Source organism: Schistocerca gregaria, chromosome 1 (assembly GCF_023897955.1).
Source record: "Schistocerca gregaria isolate iqSchGreg1 chromosome 1, iqSchGreg1.2, whole genome shotgun sequence".
NCBI classification, from domain to species: domain Eukaryota; kingdom Metazoa; phylum Arthropoda; class Insecta; order Orthoptera; family Acrididae; genus Schistocerca; species Schistocerca gregaria.
Window position 1 is genome coordinate 783578378 of NC_064920.1, and position 19741 is coordinate 783598118.

Genomic DNA, 19741 nt, shown 5'->3' on the forward strand with positions numbered 1-19741 from the left:
CTATGACACTTCCCTGGGTCACTCCTGACAATATTCTTGTTTCTGATGAACACTCACCGTCCACTGTTCAAAGTGCCGTTAATGCGAACAACAGGCGACTGAGACGTGTAACCAATGGCACCACATACCATCACGCCAGGTGATATAATAGTATGGCGATGACGAATACATGCTTCCAATGTGTGTGCACCGCGATGTTTTCAAACATGGATGTGACCATCATGATGCTGTAAACAGAACCTGGATTCATCCGAAAAAATGACGTTTTGACATTCGTGCAACCAGGTTCGTCGTTGAGTACACCATCGCATGTGCTCCTGTCTGTGATGCAGCGTCAAGGGTAATCGCAGCCATGGTCTCCAAGCTGATAGTCCATGCTGCTGCAAAAACGTCATCGAACTGTTCGTACAGATGGTTGTTGTCTTGTAAACGTCCCCATCTGTTTACTCGGGGATCGAGATGTAGCTGCACGATCCGTTACAGCCATGCGCATAAGATGCCTGTCATCTTGACTGCTAGTAATAGGGGGCCGATGGGATGCAGCACGGCGTTCCGTATTGCCCTCCTGAACCCACCGATTCCATATTCTGCTAACAGTCATTGGATCTCGACCAATGCGAGCAGCAATGTCATGATACGATAAACCACAATCGCGATAGCCTACAATTTGACCTTTATCACAGTCAGAAACGTGATGGTACGCATTTCTCCTCCTTACATGAGACATCACAACAACGTTTCACCAAGCAACGCCAGTCAACTGCTGTTTGTGTATGAGAAATCGGTTGGAAACTTCCCTCATGTCAGCACGTTGTAGGTGTCGCCACCAGTGCCAACCTTGTGTGAATGCTCTGAAAAGCTAATAATTTGCATATCACAAGATTATAAACATTTGGACGAAGTAGTAATAGTAGTCTTAAAGGATCTATTTGGCTCTTTTCAAAAAAGTTAACAAAGTCAGCCATTAATTAATTCCAATGTAATTACAGTTTCATCATCTGTTAATTTCATCATTTAAACAAATAATTCGGCTTAACCCTCGTGGTAGAAGGCCATGTTAAAAAGAACCAATTTTTCGATGTATTGACTTAATTTAATGAGTTATGTTTTAATTGTAATTTCTGTAAATTAAACATTGAACAATGTATACTTTCAGTACCTATTATTGTGAGGATATATAAAGGCCCAATTTTTGGTCCCAAGATAGTCAGTCCACACCCAATTTTCAGACAAGGAATTGGAGCTGGTTAGAACAACAACAATGCATCATCTTAACTGTGAAATAAGTGTAACACAATTAGGCCATGTGTTAAAACAATGACTGTGTCTGTTCAATACATACCATATTATTCTGCAAGTACTTTGAACTGCGAGTTACGTTTTTACTGCTTGTAGATACTCAACAGTAAACTACTGTGGCAGTGCGCCGATGTTCGCGTGCAACCTATTAATGAGGCTTATCAAAATTGGCCAATAAGTAACTGGCAATATAACTGTGTAATATTGGGAGGTTGTGAACAGTGAAAGTAAAGAACTATGAAATGCAACTGTGCAAGTGCCTGCTACGTCATTTAAAGTAATCAGTGTTTAACCCCCACCACTGCTACACCCCAAGGCAGAAGCCTGAAGGTGACTGACCATAGATAGCCAAAAGTGCTTTCTGCTACTCACGAACTGTGTCCAGCTCCTCCTGCATCTGCACACGGAATGCACACATCTTAACCATCCTAGCAAGACTAACTAAAAAAGTAAGCTATAAAAGCAGATAGAATCCTAGTTTTTCAACTTGCTGCCCCCCTGATGTGCCACCAACGGATACTTAAGAGATAATGAGCTATGTAACAGGCTATTCAGTGAGCAAATACAGCACTACAGAGTGAATGAATTCAAAAGCTTCTACATTCTTCTCATGTGAAACACATAACATCCACATTTCACTTCCATACTAGGCTGCACTGCAGACAAATACTTTCAGTAATGACTTCCTAACACTTCAATTTATATTAGATATTAACATAATTCCTCATTTTCAGAAATGCTTTTCTTGTTACTGCTATACTTCATATGGCGAGAGAAGAGGTCTGACAGTTGACGCTGTGCGCATCCGTGACGGCCAATCAGACTGTGAGCATTTGTTGACATTACCGTGACAAGGCCCCAGTGTTGCCGTAGTGCTGGGCGACTGCTGCTTTCAGTCAATGCGCCACATGCTACATTCAAATTTGTGTATCTGCTACATCTGTGAGTGTTTTGCTGTTTGTATAAGTGGAAACGTGCATAAGTGGAAAATGGCTGCCTATAGTGCAGAGAAGAGGACTTTTGGGAAAGAAGCTATGCTGAAATCTCAAGCACATGAATTTATATACAGATTGTGGGTTTACTTTGAAAGGGAAAGGGACATTGGCAGGCCTTTGATATCAGTGAGAAAAGTTGTTGACAGAATGACAGAAGCATTAAACATCTCTACAGCAACAGTGAAGAGAGTCACAAATGATAAAGAGGCTGACAATTTAGCTGTGAGCCCTGTTAATGTGACGCCTGGAAAGTCAAGGAAGAGATCGTGTCATGTGACTGAAACAGACAACTTTGATGTAAGTGCTATCAGGCAACACATATGTGCCTACTACAGCAAGAATGAGTATCAGACACTTGAAAAGTTGATGGCATCACTGTCAGACAGTGGTTTGTACACAGGCAGAACAACAAGTCTCTCCATTGTTTTGAGGGGGGGAAAAAAAGAAGGTTCTCAGGACCAAAGGTGTTAATGGAACACGAGGACATTGTAGCATGGAGATGTCATTTCCTACGCAAGTTGCTACATGGGTCAACGCATGTTCCGTTGCAGACGGACAGACGACGCGCGCCATGAAACTACGAGTGTGCCAACTGGTAAGGGAGGGTGATTAATTACAGTTTATGCTTGCTCTATGAACAGTTCTGTGCCCTGTGCTATTATCATGTTTCAGTAAAAAAACTGTTGACTAAAACGAGGAGATGAATACAGATACATTCAAAGACTGGTTCGTTACTCATTTGCTATGAAACGTCAGTTCTGGTAGTGTTCTTGTAATGGACAACACACTTACCATTCTGTACAATTAAAGAGGGCACCAACAGCTGCTGCATGGAGAGGTGAAATAGTCAGCTGGTTGTAAGATAATAAAATATGCTTTGAACAGAATATGCAGAAAGCGAAACTTCTGGAATTAGTGAAACGATACAAGCCAATGAAGACACATTATGTGATTGATACATTATCAGATAACCAAAGCCACAAAGTTGTACATCTTCCACCATACCACTGCCATTACACCACAGTTGAAATCATCTGGGCTCAAATAAAAGCAGACGTTGAGGAACGAAACAAAACCTTTACGTAGCAAGACACAGAGAGGCTAGTAAATGAGGCTGTCACATGAATAACGCCAGAAAATTGGAAGAACGTCATGAACCATGTGTGGACAGGGATTACGAGGTCAAACATAGAAGATGGTGTAAGAGAAGAATCCGTTCATAATATTGTAGATACCTGAGACTATGTGGTCATAACGAGAGATGACCAATCAGGTGACAATGATCTTGGAGTTTCCATTCTCCCACACCAAAAATAAAGGTAACGTTCTTATTTGATATTTTACTTGTAACATTTGCACAATTTGCTTTACATTGTTAATGTTGTAAACCTGCGTGTAGTTCGTTTTGGCTGGAAGCATCATGATGGTAATTTTTTTAATGGTGTTACCGCCGTTTGACGGGAATAATTTTTATTTTATTGTTATACGATCCCGAGTCCAGCAATAGGCCATTTATATGTCGAAAGATATTTTACTGGTATGAAATACAGAGAAATCTGAACTGTGTAACAATAAAATAAAATTGTTGCAGTCAAATGGCTGCAACATCATTACAGAAAATATTTACATGTGTGTTTGTGTAAGGTGACAAACACGGGTAGTGCATGTGAAAAAGTATTCCATCAAGGAACACATCAGTCAGCAGAATGCTACCCCTACAGGAATGCTGAAGGAGCCGAGTGTTGCCACAGGCCGAAGGTTGGTACGGGAAGGTCTGTCACCTCGCTCTCCCTTGCCACTCGCACCCTGCCCATCCGTGTCGAATACTGGCAACTGTGCTGCCAGCTGTCAGAGCTCTTCTCTCAATGAACAAAGTTTCACAGTCTGTGTTTTGTATCCTCTCTGCTTAGGCCATCAGCTGTTATTTTCCTGCACAAATAGCACAGTTCATCTACTACTTCTAGTGTCTCATTCCCTAATCTAATTCCCTCAGCACTGCCTGATTTATCTGACAAAATTCCATTACCCTTATGTTACTTGTGTTGATGTTCATCTTATAACCTATTTTCAAGACACTGCCCATTCAGTTCAACTGCTCTTCCAAGTCCTTCGCCATCTCTGACAGAATTACAATGTCATTGGCAAACTTCAAAGCTTTTATTTGTGCTTCCTGAACTTTAATCCCTTCTACAAATTTTTCTTTGGTTTTCTTTGCTGCCTGCTCAATGTACAGATTGCATAACATTGGAGGTAGGCTACAACACTATCCCTCCCCCTTCTCAACTGCTGCTTCCTGTTCATGTTCTTCGGCTCTTGTAACTGCTGTCTGGTTTCTATACAATTTGTAAATAATCTTTCGCCTCCTGCATTCTATCACTGTTCCATTCAAAATTTCAAAGTGTGTTGTCCCGTGAACTCTGCCAAATCTTTCTCTAAATTTACATATGCTAAACACCTAAGTTTGCCTTTGTCAATCTATCTTATACACTAAGACTTACGGTGAAGTATTGGCTCGCATGTTCCTGCATTTTTCCAGAATCTAAAGTAACCTTTCTCAAAGTTGAATTCTAGCAGTTTTTCCATTCTTCTGTAAATAATTCGTGCCACTATTTTGCAGCTACAACTTATTAAATTGATGGTTCGGCATTATTAACACCTGTCAGCACTGGCCTTATTTCAAATTGGAATTATTACATTCTTTCTACAGTCTGAGGATATTTCTCCTGTGGCATATATATTGCACACCAGGGGGAAAAATTTTATCATGGCTGGCTCTCTCGAGGACTTCAACAATTCACAGGGAATGTTATGTACTGCAGGAGGCTTTTTACCACCAAGGTCTTTAAATGCTCTGTCAAATTCTTCTCGCAGTATCTTATCTCCCATCTCATCTTCATTTACTTCCTCTTACCTTCCTATATAACTGCCCTCAAGTTTGTTTCCCTTACAATGGCCTTCTACACATTCCTTCTACTTTTAGCTTACCTTTCATTGCTTAACAGTGGCTTCGTCACCTGAGCTCTCGATATTCATGTTAACTGTTTCTTTTTCTATAGGCAGTGTCTACCTTTTCCCTAGTCACGCATATCTCTACATCATTGCATTAGTCCTCTAGTCATTCCTGCTTAACATTTTGCATTTTCTGTCAATCTCATTTATTAAATGTATGTATTTCTTTTCACCTGCTTCGGGTGCTGTATTTTTTCAATTAAATTCAATGTCTTACCCAGGCACTCCTACTAGGCCTTGTCTTCTTATCTATGTGATCCTCTGTCGCCTTCTCTATTTTATCTCTCATAGTTATCCATCCATTTTGTATTGTATTCCTTTCCCAATTTTCAATCCAACATTGCCTAATGCTCCCTCTGAAACTTTCAAATTCTCTGGTCCTTTCAATTTATCCAAGTCCTATCTCCACAAATTTCTACTTTTCTGTAATTTCTTTGATTGAATCAATAACATCAGAAAGTTCTCGTGTCGACATTTTTTTGCAAAATGAGATATTGGCGGATTATGTATCTTTGAAGGCAGTGGTATTGATTGTGACACAAATACCTCATGTCCACCTAATGGTTTCCATGTTACATGATGATAAATTTTAATGATAATTAACTGAAATCCTCAGCTGCCGACAGATGTTGTTGATATACATTGATGGGGACAGTGAAAATGAGTGCCCCGACCAGGACTTGAATCCAGGATTACTGCTGCGAGTAATGAGTGGATGGGCAAATATCTATTAGGAATTTTAGATATTTAGGTTGTGGACAGTTGGAAATGTGGGTTTCACAGGAAGCATGCACGGGATAGGTCCCTGCAGTGGCACTACTCATATGTGTCCTCGGTGGGTAGATGGACAGAGCCTCTGCCATGTAAGCAGGAGATCCCGGGTTCGAGTCCTGGTCAAGGCACACATTTTCAGCTGTTCCCATCAAGGTATATCAACAATACCTGTCAGAAGCGGAGGGTTTCAGTAAATTATCATTTATTCTAGAGAAGCTGCAAGGTCATTAATGGTATCTGTTCTTTCGAGAAAAGTTACTATCTTCATATAAATTTTAATGTTTTGTTCAGAAACACCTACACTTAATGAATGGAGATGTCATTCTCTTAGCTTTCTCATTGGTTGCCTTGGTAGTTTACTTCGTTTTCTAAGGTAGTTGTACCTTACCGGATTATAGTTGACAGTCAATATTATATATAAATGTTACATAACTGTAGAACAACTAATATTACACTCACATTTTATTGCATTCAGTTTAACTATAGCTTCTGTGTTGATGAAGCCTTTCTAATATGAGCAATGTAGAACCACCAAGAAAGAAAAGAAAAGGTGTTCACAGAAAACATCAATGTGATATTATAAAGGAATTGAAGCTAAAACACAGAAAGTACACAAACTACAAGGGGGAGGGCGTGTTTCCAAATGCTCATGGTTTACAGTGCGAGTAACACTGTTATGACAGTTATACAGTCAATTTAATAATCATGTATTTAACGTTGTTACTGTGATTTGTATATTTTTTCCATTTAATCAGATTCAAATATTAATCTAACGTGTGTCAAGGTTACATTCTATCTTATACCAGCTAGGAATCTAGAATATATTGCTGCTCACATTGACTATTTTGTACACTGAAGAGCCAAAGAAACTCGTACAACTGCCTAATATCATGTAGGATCCTTGTGATCACGCGGAAGTGCCGCAACACAACATGGTATGGACTCTACTAATGTCTGAAGTAGTGTTGGACAGAATTGACACCATGAGTCCTGCAGGACTGTCCATAATTCTCTAAGATTAAGAGGGGGCAGAGATCTCTTCTGAACAGCACACTGCAAGGCATCCCACATATACTCAATAACGTTCATGGTCTGGGGAGTTTGGTTGCCAGCAGAAGTGTTTAAATTCCGAAGAATGTTCCTGGAGCCACTTTGTAGCAATTCTGGACATATGGGGTGTCGCACTGTCATGCTGCAATTGCCGAAGTCCATCGGTATGTATCAGACAGGGTGCTTACATATGTGTCACCTATCATAGTTGTATCTAGACGTATCTGGGGTCCCATATCACTCCAACTGCACATGTCCAACACCATTACAGGGACTCCACCAGCTTGAACAGTCTCCTGCTGACATGCAGGGTCCGTGGGTTCGTGAGGCTGTCTCTATACTCATAAATGTCCATCTGCTCGATACAATTTGAAACAAGACTCATCCAACCACACAACACATTTCCAGTCATCAACAGTTCAGTGATGGTGTTGATGGGCCCAGGCGAGGCATAAAGCTTTGTGTCGTTCAGTCATAAAGGGTAGACGAGTAGGCTTTCGGCTCCAAAAGCCTACATCGATGATGTTTCAATGAATGGTTCGTAAGCTGACACTTGTTGATGGCCCAGCACTGAAATCTGCAGCAATTTGCAGAAGGGTTGCACTTCTATCACACTGAACGATTCTCTTCAGTTGTCGGTGGTCCCTACAAGATCTTTTTCCAGCTGTAGCGGTGTTGGAGATTTGATGTTTTACTAGATTCCATATATTCATGGTACACTTGTGAAATAGTTATATGGGAAAATACCCACTTCATCACTGCCTCAGAGGAGCTATGTTCCACCACTCATGCACTGGCTATAACACCACTTTCAAATTAAATTAAATCTTGATAACTTGCCATTGTAGCAGCAGCAGCAATTGACCTAATAACTATGCTAGACACTTGTTGTCTTATATACAGGGTGTCCCAAAATAATGTATACACACTTTGAAACAGAATGTCTCTTAAATTAAAGGAGACAGAAAAACAATTTTTATAGGTAATAATTTAGAAGGTGGTGAAAAACATAACAATCCTCCTTTTGTTTCAGGATTGTCAGCAAAACATGGCGTCCTCATTTGAACAACGGAAAAGAGTGCTGAAGTGTTACTGGAGAACAGGGTATTGAGTGTGGTATGCCGATGTTGGATAGTTGAATTTGGAACACCACCACTGACAAGAGTAACAACTACAAGAATCAGAGATAAGTTTGAAGTTGAAGAAGGGACACTCAAGCAAAGGGTGAACCTGGCTTTTGAAGTGGATGTAGCTTAATTAAGCAATTGCGAGTCAGGAACAAAATAATACAATGGAGCAATTATGATATGAATCACCACTTTGCTTGGAACTAAACAGACTTCGAGAAATCTTTTTAAGACAAGTTTCAAGGAAATCAATACTAAAAGCCCTTGGGCAATGAGAATATATGGGCCAGTGTTACATCTTCCATTAGATTTTATCAGGATAACAGAAAACTCCAAGTTTAAAAAGGAGTCCTCCAAGAAAATTCCACATCACCAACACTAGTCTGTTTCCCACAACAGTAAAAGAAAAAAGAATATTTATTAATGTAAAATATCTGAATATGCTGGAACACATTAGGGGAGAATTTTTGCAAATAATTTCTGTTACCTTCACGACAGAACACCATAGATATATATTTTTTGCTCAGTAACCTAGAAACTATTAACAATTCAACCAATATCATTAAAAAGTTTCTAGAAAAAGTTCATCAGAAAAAAATAGTTAAAAGTATTTTAACTGCATTATGGACTACAGTTCCCCGACATTCTGCACATTTTAAGCATGATTCCACTTTCACAAATAGTGTTAAACATAGCTTCTGCTTTTCTGCAGAAAGCTTTAAAAGGAACAAAGAATTAATAGAAGGGACAGAAATAAGGGTAGACCAACATTAGACCATGTAAAACAGATCAGACAGGATGTTTGATTTATTAGTTACAAAGAGATGAAAAGTTTTTTAGCATGTGATATGAAAAGATGATGGAAAAAATGGAGCTTTAAAAATGATTTCAGTAAAGATTCTCTATAGGAATGTGGCCTTCTAAAATAATAAGTTGAGGAATTCACTGAAATTAAATGAACTCTCAAATGTAAGCAGCCTAAAACTAAACTTACTTTCTTGAGTGCAAAAAATAAAATATTGTACGCAGAGAAACTTATTCGGTACCTAACTAAGAGCACCATTTCTGAAGCACCACAGAAGACTACTGCAGCAACAAGGCTGCCCACCTTACACACAACTGCTTTACTCACGTGGCTAACACATATGAACGAGAGGCACTTGTAGGGTTTCTATAATGAGAGCTCCTACTTAAGAAGCTTTGTCCAACTGCTATACGGTGTGTAGAGCTTAACCCATGAAACAGACTGTTTTTGCAAAAGTACCTATTACAATTAATAAAGAATGTAGTAGGATACAAATAATCCATATTCCAGTCTTACAGAAAGTAGTGGTAATATTCAGTTGACAAACAGCTTAATATATTACACATGGCAAAGTAACATACATAGTAAAGTGTTTACAATTATATGATGTGAGATACTGGGATTTAATACCACCCTTCATTTAGATAGCCAATGTTAGAACTTAAGAGTTTACATGTACCTACACTTGAAACCTCTTATTTCAAAATTGTTAATCGTATTTTATTTCAGGTGTTAATTATTTTCTTTTACTTGTAATATTAATATGTAACAGCTATTTTTACTCTATGGCTGTCACCTAAAAAAAGTGCATACTTGTATATGCAGTTATGATTGCAACCTGATACATGAAAACCTTAATTCAAATTTATATAATTTAATAACAGGTACAGTTAATAAGGTAGTCAGGTTTATATATTATTACTGTAATTAACTAAACTGCCTTTGCCTTAATTTGTTACTAATGTAACTAGTGATAAAGGGATAGCCTTATGTCATTTTTATTTAATTATTAAACATTAAGAATTAATTTAATTTAATGGAAGACAAAAAAGGATTCTTCATTGTATAAAAAAAGTGAAAACTGAGAGATATCCAGTACTTTATCTCTGCAGCTGATAACTTCATAAAAGGGGTTACGGTAGATGATTGCAGATTAGGGTAAATAAGTACAGCTTCCACTGCATTTAAACAGACATACTTCACGTCAAGACAAGAAAATCACAGTCTGGATTCAAATACAAAAGCTACATTACACATAACTGCTACCATCCAAATTTTGCTAAAACTTTTGCAATTATGCACTTCACAGTATCCTCTTCGATATGCTCAAATATTAATGTGTCATAGTTCTTGGTGGCAACTTGTTGTCATCCTATGTATCTAAGAGAGCTAATATATCAACAAAAATAATCAATTTTTGAAAATATAATGCAACTGGATGGATTAAAGTATCTACTCACCAAGCACCGGCAGGAGAAAATGTATATAATCGTTAAGTATATGTGCAAGCTTTCAGAGCCAGCGGCTTTTTTTTTTCTAGCTGAAGGGTTGAAGGGGAAGGAAGAAGGCTCAAGAAAAATGATAAGTAATGTTTAGAAAAACAGGGAGCATTAGGAGAAGTTGTCCAGAACCTTGGGTCAGGGACACTTAATGGGTGGGATGGGAAAAGAAGACTGATTCTTGGGGACTGCACCAACATTTGAGGTTCTCAACCCTGGGTTCTGGGCAGCTTTTCTGAACTCTTCCCACTTTCTGAAACTCACCAGTACATTTCCTTCATCCCTGTTCCACTATCTCCCCCTTCAACCCTTCTGCCAGAAGAAAGAGTCATTGGATCCAAAAGCTTGCACATTCACTTAATCTTTACGTTTGTTTTGTCCTACAACTGTTTGGTGAGTAGATGTGTTACCTATCCAGCTACACAGATGTGCTTGCTTGTGTGTGTGTGTGTGTGTGTGTGTGTGTGTGTGTGTGTGTGTGTGTGTGTGTCTCTCTCTCTCTCTCTCTCTCTCTCTCTCTCTCTCGTACACACACACACACACACACACACACACACACACACACACTCACACACTCTGACAAAGTCTGTGGCCAAAAGCTATAAGTGAGCATCTTTTAATTGTGCCTGACTGCAACTTGGCGTGTCTTCTTTATGGCAAGTAGCAATCAGTCTTTTCTTACATTGTTGACATTCCTACCTGGAGTTCCCATTGTTTGATTTTTGCAGAACAGCTTTCTTCCATCCCACAACCCTGTGAAGTATTCCTCTGGTACCCTTATCTATAGTATTACTGTTTTCAGTTTCCATTCTATTCTTCTTTCCTTTGTTTATTCACCATTCTACTTCTGAGCCACACTGTATTCAAGATTGTCCACGTGCGCAGATTGTTGATGCAGCATCAAATGCCCCAGATTCTCTCCTCTGATAGTTATAATTACATTTATTCCTATTGATTCCACTTCATCTCTCATCCTGACATACTTCTGCATTTTGTTTTCCACATCTGCCTGTGCCACATGAACTTTTGATCCCCAATCTAACCCACCCCTTCCCTCTTTCTTCACTTATTGCAAAACACACACACACACACACACACACACACACACACACACACACACACACACATATATCAATGTTCCTTTTCACCCACATTTCTGTACATTTCTAATATATTTGTTCATGTTTTATGTGCTTTCACATGTTTTTGCTTATTTTTATGTATTTGTGTAGATTTTTACATATCTGATCATATTATTGTGTATCTGTGCATGTTTCTGCATGTCTCTGTGTATTTTTACACATCTTTATGCTTCTTTCCTCTTATCCAGCTCCTCTCACAACCATGAACCCCTATTTTGCCCATTTCTGTGTCATTCCCATTCCCTTTATGCCATTCCTGCCACAATGGACCCTTGCTCCATGTTTCTGCACCAGTTCAGAAACATATCCCTTTCCCTGGCTAAAACCCAGTGCCACATCCTGTTTCTCAAACAATGGAATCTCCCCCCCCCCCCCCCCCCCAAATGGCCTAACAGCAAAGATTCCTTTCCCTGGATCCCATCCCTCCTTTCACAATGACATACACTTTCTCAGATTCTGCCAATCCCTGGCTCTCACAAACCTGGTATGGAAAAAACACATTTCCATGGCACAGGTGTCCCAGACCCACCTCTGCTCCATCCACAAGATAGTACTACTCTGCAATCCTTACTCCAGACATCACATCTCTGAAACTGAATCCTTTGCTCCCCAATACCTGGAGGAGCATTCCAGACACCACCTCCATAAGTTATCTAACCTGCTGACATCCTACTGCTGCCTCAGAGCACCTCTGTCTAACCCCTATCGTACCCACAGTGTTCCTCTTTGACCAGCCTTCATATCAGCTAAACACTGCTTAGCTGTCCTTTTCAACTTGCCACATCCCCCAAACTCCCTACCAACCCTCCACCAAACCAAGAGCCAAAACATTCCCGTAACATTGTTGTTACACTTCCCACCAAAACCCTTAGCTCCACAGAAGTTTCAGATCCAAAGGCATCACCTTCAGCCCTACACCCAAATTTAACCATACTGGACTTGTCAAAGACCTATCCTTCTTCGCCCGATCCCTGCAATTAAAGCACTTCTGTGTTGACAATCCTTGCAACCAATACTACCCTCATTCTAACACTGAACCCTGCCTCTTCCATTTCATACGACCATCCAACCATGATCCTCCCCCCCTCCCACCTAACCACCTGCTGAGCACCTTCCAGAAAATCCTTACCTCCAACTTAGCCTCACTGTCCTTCCTCAAGTCCCTTCCCCAGAACAACAACCTTCCAGTAGAAAACAGCCATATACAACCTCAAAACAAATCCTCACCTAATCATCCTACCTGCTGACAAAGGTTCCACCACTGCTGTTATGAATTGCAGTGACTATCTGGTAGAAGGCCTCTGCCAATTATCTGAGCCTTCCAACTACAAACTCTGCCACAGTGATCCCATCCCAGAAGTCCAACACAAACTCCAATCCCTGCTTAAAACCTTAGGCCTTTCCTAGAACATCTCCCCTGGATCCAGTTCCCTCCTCACCCCAAGACAACCCACACACTGACCTCCTACATACTCCACAAAATTCACAAACCTAACAATCCTGGACACCCCATTGTGGCTGGTTATTGTGCACCCACTGAAAGAATTTCAGCCCTCACTGTCCACACCTCCAACCAATACCCCGTAAACTAGCCTCCCACATCAAATACACCAACCTCTTCCTTCACTGACTCTCTACCATCCCCAGCCCTTTACATCCTGGATCCCTACTCAACACTGTTGATTCCACCTCACTATACACCAACATCCCTCATGCCCCCCATCTTACCACTACTAAACACTACTTTTCCCTACATCCTGCAGACTCCAGACCCACTACCTCATTCCTCATTAATCTCACTAACTTTATCCCAACCCGCAACTACTTCTCATTTGAAGGGAAAGTACACAAACAAATCCGCAGCATAGCCACCCGCATGGCACACTCCTATGCCAATCTTTTGATGAGCCATCTAGAGGAGATGTTCCCAGCCTCTCAAAATACCAATCCCCTAGTCTGGTTCAAGTTCACTGATGATATCTTCATGATCTGGACTCAGGACCAAGACATCCTATCTTCATTCCTTCATGACCTCAACATCATCTCTGCCATCCGCTTTACGTGCCACCTTCCTAGATGTTGACCTCCTCCTCTCTGATGGCTCCATTCGCCCCCCCCCCCCCCCCCCCCACATTAAACCAACCAACCACCAGCAGTACCTGCATTTTGACAGCTGTCAGGCCTTTCACACCAAAAATTCCCTCACCTGCAGCGACAAAACTCCCTTGCTCAGTATGCTGAGGATCTCACCAAGGTTTTCATAGACTGGTGATATCCCCCAGACCTAGTGCACAAACAAATCTCCCATGCCATTTCCCCTCACATCCCAATCCTCCCACCACTCACCAGCCAAAGGCGAGTGTTCCTTTCATCACCCAGTGCCACACTGGACTGGAACAACTGAACCACATCCTTCAGCAGGACTTTGATTACCTATCACCGTGTCCTGAAATGAGGGGCATCCTACCAAAGTTACTTCCCACCCCTCCTAAAGTAGAGTTCCATCGACCACCCAACCTCCGAAACATCCTAGTACATCTCTATGTCACTGCCAATCCCAACCCCTTGCCAAAAGGATCATATGCCTGTGGAAGACCCAACTGCAAAAACTATCCAATCCACCTACCCAGTACTTCCTGTTCCAGTCCTGTCAAAGGTTTATCCTACACCATCAGGGGCTGGGCCCCCTGTGAAAGCAGACACGACATTTACCAGCTCTGCTGCAACAATTGCATGGCTTTTCATATTGGTATGACTACGAACCAGAAGTGTGCCAGGATGAACGGCCACTGCCAAACTGAGGCCAAGAGCAAGGTGAACCACCCTGTGGCACAGCATGCAGCTGAACACAACACACTGGATTTCAATGGCAGCTTCACTACCCGAGCCATCTGGATCCTTCCCTCTGAAATTTGCAGGTGGGAGTTATCCTGACAATGAATTCTCCGCTTCTGTAAGTATCCTGGCATCAACCTACAGTAACATATTGTTCCCACTCCCTTCACCCAACAGTTTCCACCCCTCTGTCCTATCATCTCCTCCCCATTTTCATCTCTACCCCGTTTATTTGCAGCTCTCGCTCTCTGCGAACACATCCGCCTGTCTTTCTCCGCTCCTCTCTCTTTTTGCTCCTTTTTCCCCCACTCCCTGCCCCACAACCTCCTGATGTTGCACCTGTTGGCAGTCTAGTCCCTGCACACTCCACCAGATAGAATTCATCTCTCTCCCCACCCATACACTACTATACTTTCCCCTTCCCTTCCCTACTCCCTCCAGATTGCTGCTTGCATCCCATGTGATGTTGCATTCTGGCCCAAGATGCTGGAGTTGGAAGTTTCGCGCACGCTTGTGTGTGTGTGTGTGTGTGTGTGTGTGTGTGTGTGTGTGTGTGTGTTTTTTTTTTTTACTGATGAGGGCTGTGACCAAAAACTGTATGTAAGCATCTTTTAACTGTGCCTGTCTGCAACTTGACGTGTCTTCTTCATGGTAAGTAGCAACCTGCCTTTTCCTACACTGCAGGTCCATTATATGTACCTAAGAGGACACAGATATGTGTATACAATGAAACAGTTACTTCAGAATAGGGAATAATCAGATTTGGTATGACACAGGGATCAATATTGGGTCCATACTCATTATTGTAACTAACGTCCGCTCCCGGTAGCTGAGTGGTCAGCACGACAGAATGTCAGTCCTTAAGGCCCGGGTTCGATTCCCGGCTGGGTTGGAGATTATCTCCGCTCACGGACTGAATGTTGTGTTGTCCTAATTATCATCATTTCATACCTATCGACGTGCAAGTCGCTGAAGTGGCGTCAAATTGAAAGACTTGTACCTGGTGAACAGTCTACCAGACAGGAGGCCCTAGTCACATGACACGACATTATAACTAATGAGTTATTTGCTACCGATGAAGCAGAAACAGTTCTATGCCACAAACCACTTTACAGTATGAGGTGAAGGGTACTTCTAGTGCAACTATCTAATATCCTTTCCATTGGTAAATGATACATGGGAAGAATTACTATTGATAAACTTCTGCATTAGCTCTAATTTCTCAAATTCTGTCACTGTGGTCATTTTGTGAGATATATGTGGAGGAAGTAAGAAGTTGCTGATCTCTTCATGGCCCATACTCTCTCAATTTCAATAGTAAATCTCATGACAATGCACAAGGTCTCTCCTGTAGCATCACCTGCTGGAGCTTGTTGAGCAATTCCGTAACCCTTTCACACCAGGTAAAAGACACATCACAAAACCTGCCACTCTTGATTAGTCCATGTCTATTTCTTCTATTAACCCTACTTGGTAACTGTCCCACACTGATGAACAATACTCAAGAATCAGTTGAACTGGTATTTTGTAAGCAACCACTTTCATGAGTAAATGCCATTCCTTTAAGATTCTCCTCTTCCTACTATTTGTTTTATGTGATCGTACTACTTTTTGTCTCTCTGAATGGTTATTCCTACTGTTTCTAGCAATCTGTCACCAATAAGGTGTAATTGTACAATAGTTGGTAACTTCTCCTATGTATATGAAATATGTTCCATTTATTTATGTTCAGTGACAACAGCCATTCCTCCACCATTCATAAATCCTCTCAACGTCTTCCTACAGTTCACAACAATATCCTCATACTGTTACCTACTTACAGAAAACTGCACCATCTACAAACAGCCTCAGGGAGCTTCTGACAGTATTCACTAGATCTTCTATATATACTGAAACAGAAAACGTCATTTTACAGTTCCTCGCGGTGCTCCTAAAATTATCTTCACACTTGTCAATTTTGTTCTGTTACAACTGACAGGAATGATAGTGTTGAACTGAATCAAATGTCTTCCTGAAGTCAAGGCACATGGCATGAGGCTGAGTGCTGATGTCTATGGCATTCTGGATCTCGCGGAGGGACAGTGTGAGCTGAGTTTCATAAGAACATTACATTGTTGGTGGAGTCCATATTGACTTTTTTGGTCTCCAAGAACGTCGTAATATGTGACCAGAAAACAAGTGCCATAATTCTACAACAGACTGACATCAGCGACATAGGCTTATAGTTAGGTGCATCTGTCCCAAGACTTCTTGAAAATTGGAATGACCTGCATTTTTTTACAGTCACTAGGAATCCTTTGTTGTTCCAGTGACCTACAATAAGCTGCTACTAGAGGGGGAGCATGCTCTTTCAGATAATATCTGGAGAATCTTACAGGTATCTCATTTAGTCCAAATGTTTTTCCTCTACTAAGAGATTGCAGTCACTTTTCTATTTAGCAATCACTTATATCAATACCTGCTAGGGGTTGGGGTTGGGAGCAGGGGTTGTATAGAGATGGACAAAGATACTGTATAGGTTCGATGGTCAGCAGAATACCACTATCGGGGAGGGGGGGGGGGGGGGGGGGGGGGGGAAGGATAGTGGGTAGGAAATTCCTCACTTCAAGGCATGTCAAGAGGTAGTTGAAACCCTAATGGATAATGTGATTTTGTTGCTCCAGTCATGGGCGGTGATGAGTCACAGAGGGAATGGTCCTCTGTGGCTGGACAGTGGGATTTTGGGTGGTGGGTGACTGAAGACAGAAAGCACAGGAGATCTGATTTGTAGAAGGTTGGTACGATAATTACAGTCTGTGAAGGCCTCAATGAGACCCTCTGTATACTTTGAGAGGGACCGCTTGTCGCTACAGATGCGACGGTGATGGGTGGCTAGACTGTATGGAAGGCACTTTTGTTGTGGAATGGGTGGCAGCTGTCGAAGTGGAGGTATTTATTGCTGGTGGATGGTAGGTTTGGTATGAACAGAGGAGTGGGAATTCAATTTACAACTCCTTCCGCTATGCTTATAAATTCTGAATGTTTAATAATATTAACACTGTGCATATGTAGTTGGGATCCAGGAGCACTATGGCATGAGACAGAGAATTTACTATCTCAAAGAAATAATGTTGCATAATTAATCTTTTGTTTGTTTGCAGGCACATTTCTGCAGGCCTGGTAGACATTTGAATCCCTACAGCAATGCAGCATGCTGCTGAAGCAGCCAAAAGGAAATGGTGCAGCCTGTCTCCATTACATCAAACTAAATGACCACTCTTTGTGATTGATCAACATTTTTCAATGAGAAACTGTATTACTATTGTAAAAAATGATTCATTCCACATTATAGACAGAGACTGCCGTTATGACCCATGGTCTGAATGTTCAACCTTTTTATCATGTGTAAGTACTGCCAACTGTTGGGCATCACTTTGAAAATATCAGCAAGTCAACATAGCAGCATGCATTGCTGCTCGTGACCACCAGCTTGGTTCGCTGTATTCCACAGTATAATTGAATACTGTTATTGTTATTTTGCTTGGTAATTATTAGATGATCATTTTACTATTGATTACAACAGAGAATATTCCATAATTAGTTATTTTAGTCCATATATGTAGATGTATGTAAAATGAAGCCAAGTGTACAATGTATGTCGTGAAAACTGATACACATTTTTGTACAAATCTTGCATGTAAAATCATTAAAGAATCATCTAAGAGCATTACCAAAAACAAATATTTTCTTCCCTCCAGAAAAAATTCAGGTCTGAATGGATTAAGCCTAAATCAAAATTTTCACTGATAATTAATGAGCCACAACTTACCACAACACCATAAACAGAGTACAATTTCTTCTGGTGAGGGGTGTAGAACATCTCATTTGGTCGAGAAACAATTCCAGGTTTGCTTGTCCTGTCAACTTGGGGTGTTTTGGTGCTCCGATCAGGTTCATCCAGCTAAGAAAAGTTTATAAAACCAATTTAATACAACATTAAAGATTTCAGTACGGAGCTAATTCCTGTATTTACTTACCTTAGCTAAGTCTGGAGATGAATGGGATCGTTTCATTGGGCTAGAAGTTGAAGGACCATCATGTCTGAGGTGGGTGTAATAAACACCTAGTGGAAAAATGGAAATTGACCACATTTATATTTTTCACAGAACTGCTACACTTAATCAACATAGTTACTTTAATTAATCAACATATTTACTAAGATTCCAAAGTCCCTTGCAGGTCTAGAAAATATTTCACATGAAAATATAATAAAAAAGCAAAAAACAACAATTTATGAGGTTTTCCCTCTGAATGTTTACTTTTGTTCTACAAATACAGCAAAATATATCTTTGTTTCTGTAAAACTGTGGGTAGCTTACTACTTCGTCTAAGTAAGGCAAATATGAGGTCGGACCCAAAAATAACTGGAATTTCTTTCTAGAAAGTATATACTTTATTGTTTTCGAATACAACCTTCATCTCCTACGAAGTACTCTCCATTAGCATTAATACACTTGTCCAAATGTTCATTCCAGTGTGCGACGCACCTTTTAAATTCACCCTCTTCGATACCTGCTAGCATTTTCATGACATTGCATTTTATGTCTTCCACATCCACAAAACGCTTCCCTCTCAAGTCTCTTTTCATCCTCGGGAATAGGAAGAATCTTAAGGGTGCTAAATCCGGCGAATAGGGTGCGTGGGTCAAGGTAATCGTCTTCGTTGAGGCCAAAAACTGGCGAATGCTGAGAGCCGTGTGTGCGTGAACGTTGTCATGATGCAGGAACCATATGCCAAAATCTCACAAAGCCAGATGTTTTCGCGACAAACTTCTGCAAAGCCATTTCATAACCTCCAAATAGAATTGTTGGTTTACTGTCTGGTTTTCAAGGGCAAATTCAGTGTGTATGATCCCTTTGATGCAAAAAAACAGATCAACATCGTTTTCACATTCGATTTCACTTGTAGAGTTTTTTTGGTCGAGGTTAGCCAGGTGACTTCCATTGTAATGACTGTTGTTTACTTTCTGGATCATAACCGTAGCACCATGAGCTGTAACGATTTTTTTGAAAAAATGTGGATCATCTTTGAACACATCCTTTATTTCAAGACAGGCTTGAATGCAACGATCCCTTTGATCTCCAGTAAGAAGCTTCAGCACGAATTTTGTTGCCACTCTTTGCATCCCCAAATCGATGGTCAAGATGTGCTGAATTGAGCTCCAGGA

General features: G+C 40.8%; 1 protein-coding gene across 2 annotated transcripts in view; it reads right to left on the reverse strand.

The window, feature by feature from the left end:
* The window catches only part of LOC126269060 (ubiquitin carboxyl-terminal hydrolase 8), a 228810-nt gene that overhangs the window by 56842 nt on the left and 152227 nt on the right, over window positions 1–19741 (reverse strand). For both annotated transcript variants that reach the window (XM_049973962.1, XM_049973963.1), the window contains exons 10-11: window positions 18552–18637; window positions 18344–18475 (exon numbers count right to left, since the gene is read on the reverse strand). In XM_049973962.1, the coding sequence (XP_049829919.1) occupies window positions 18344–18475; window positions 18552–18637 (218 nt within the window). The remainder of the gene's footprint in view (window positions 1–18343; window positions 18476–18551; window positions 18638–19741) is intronic.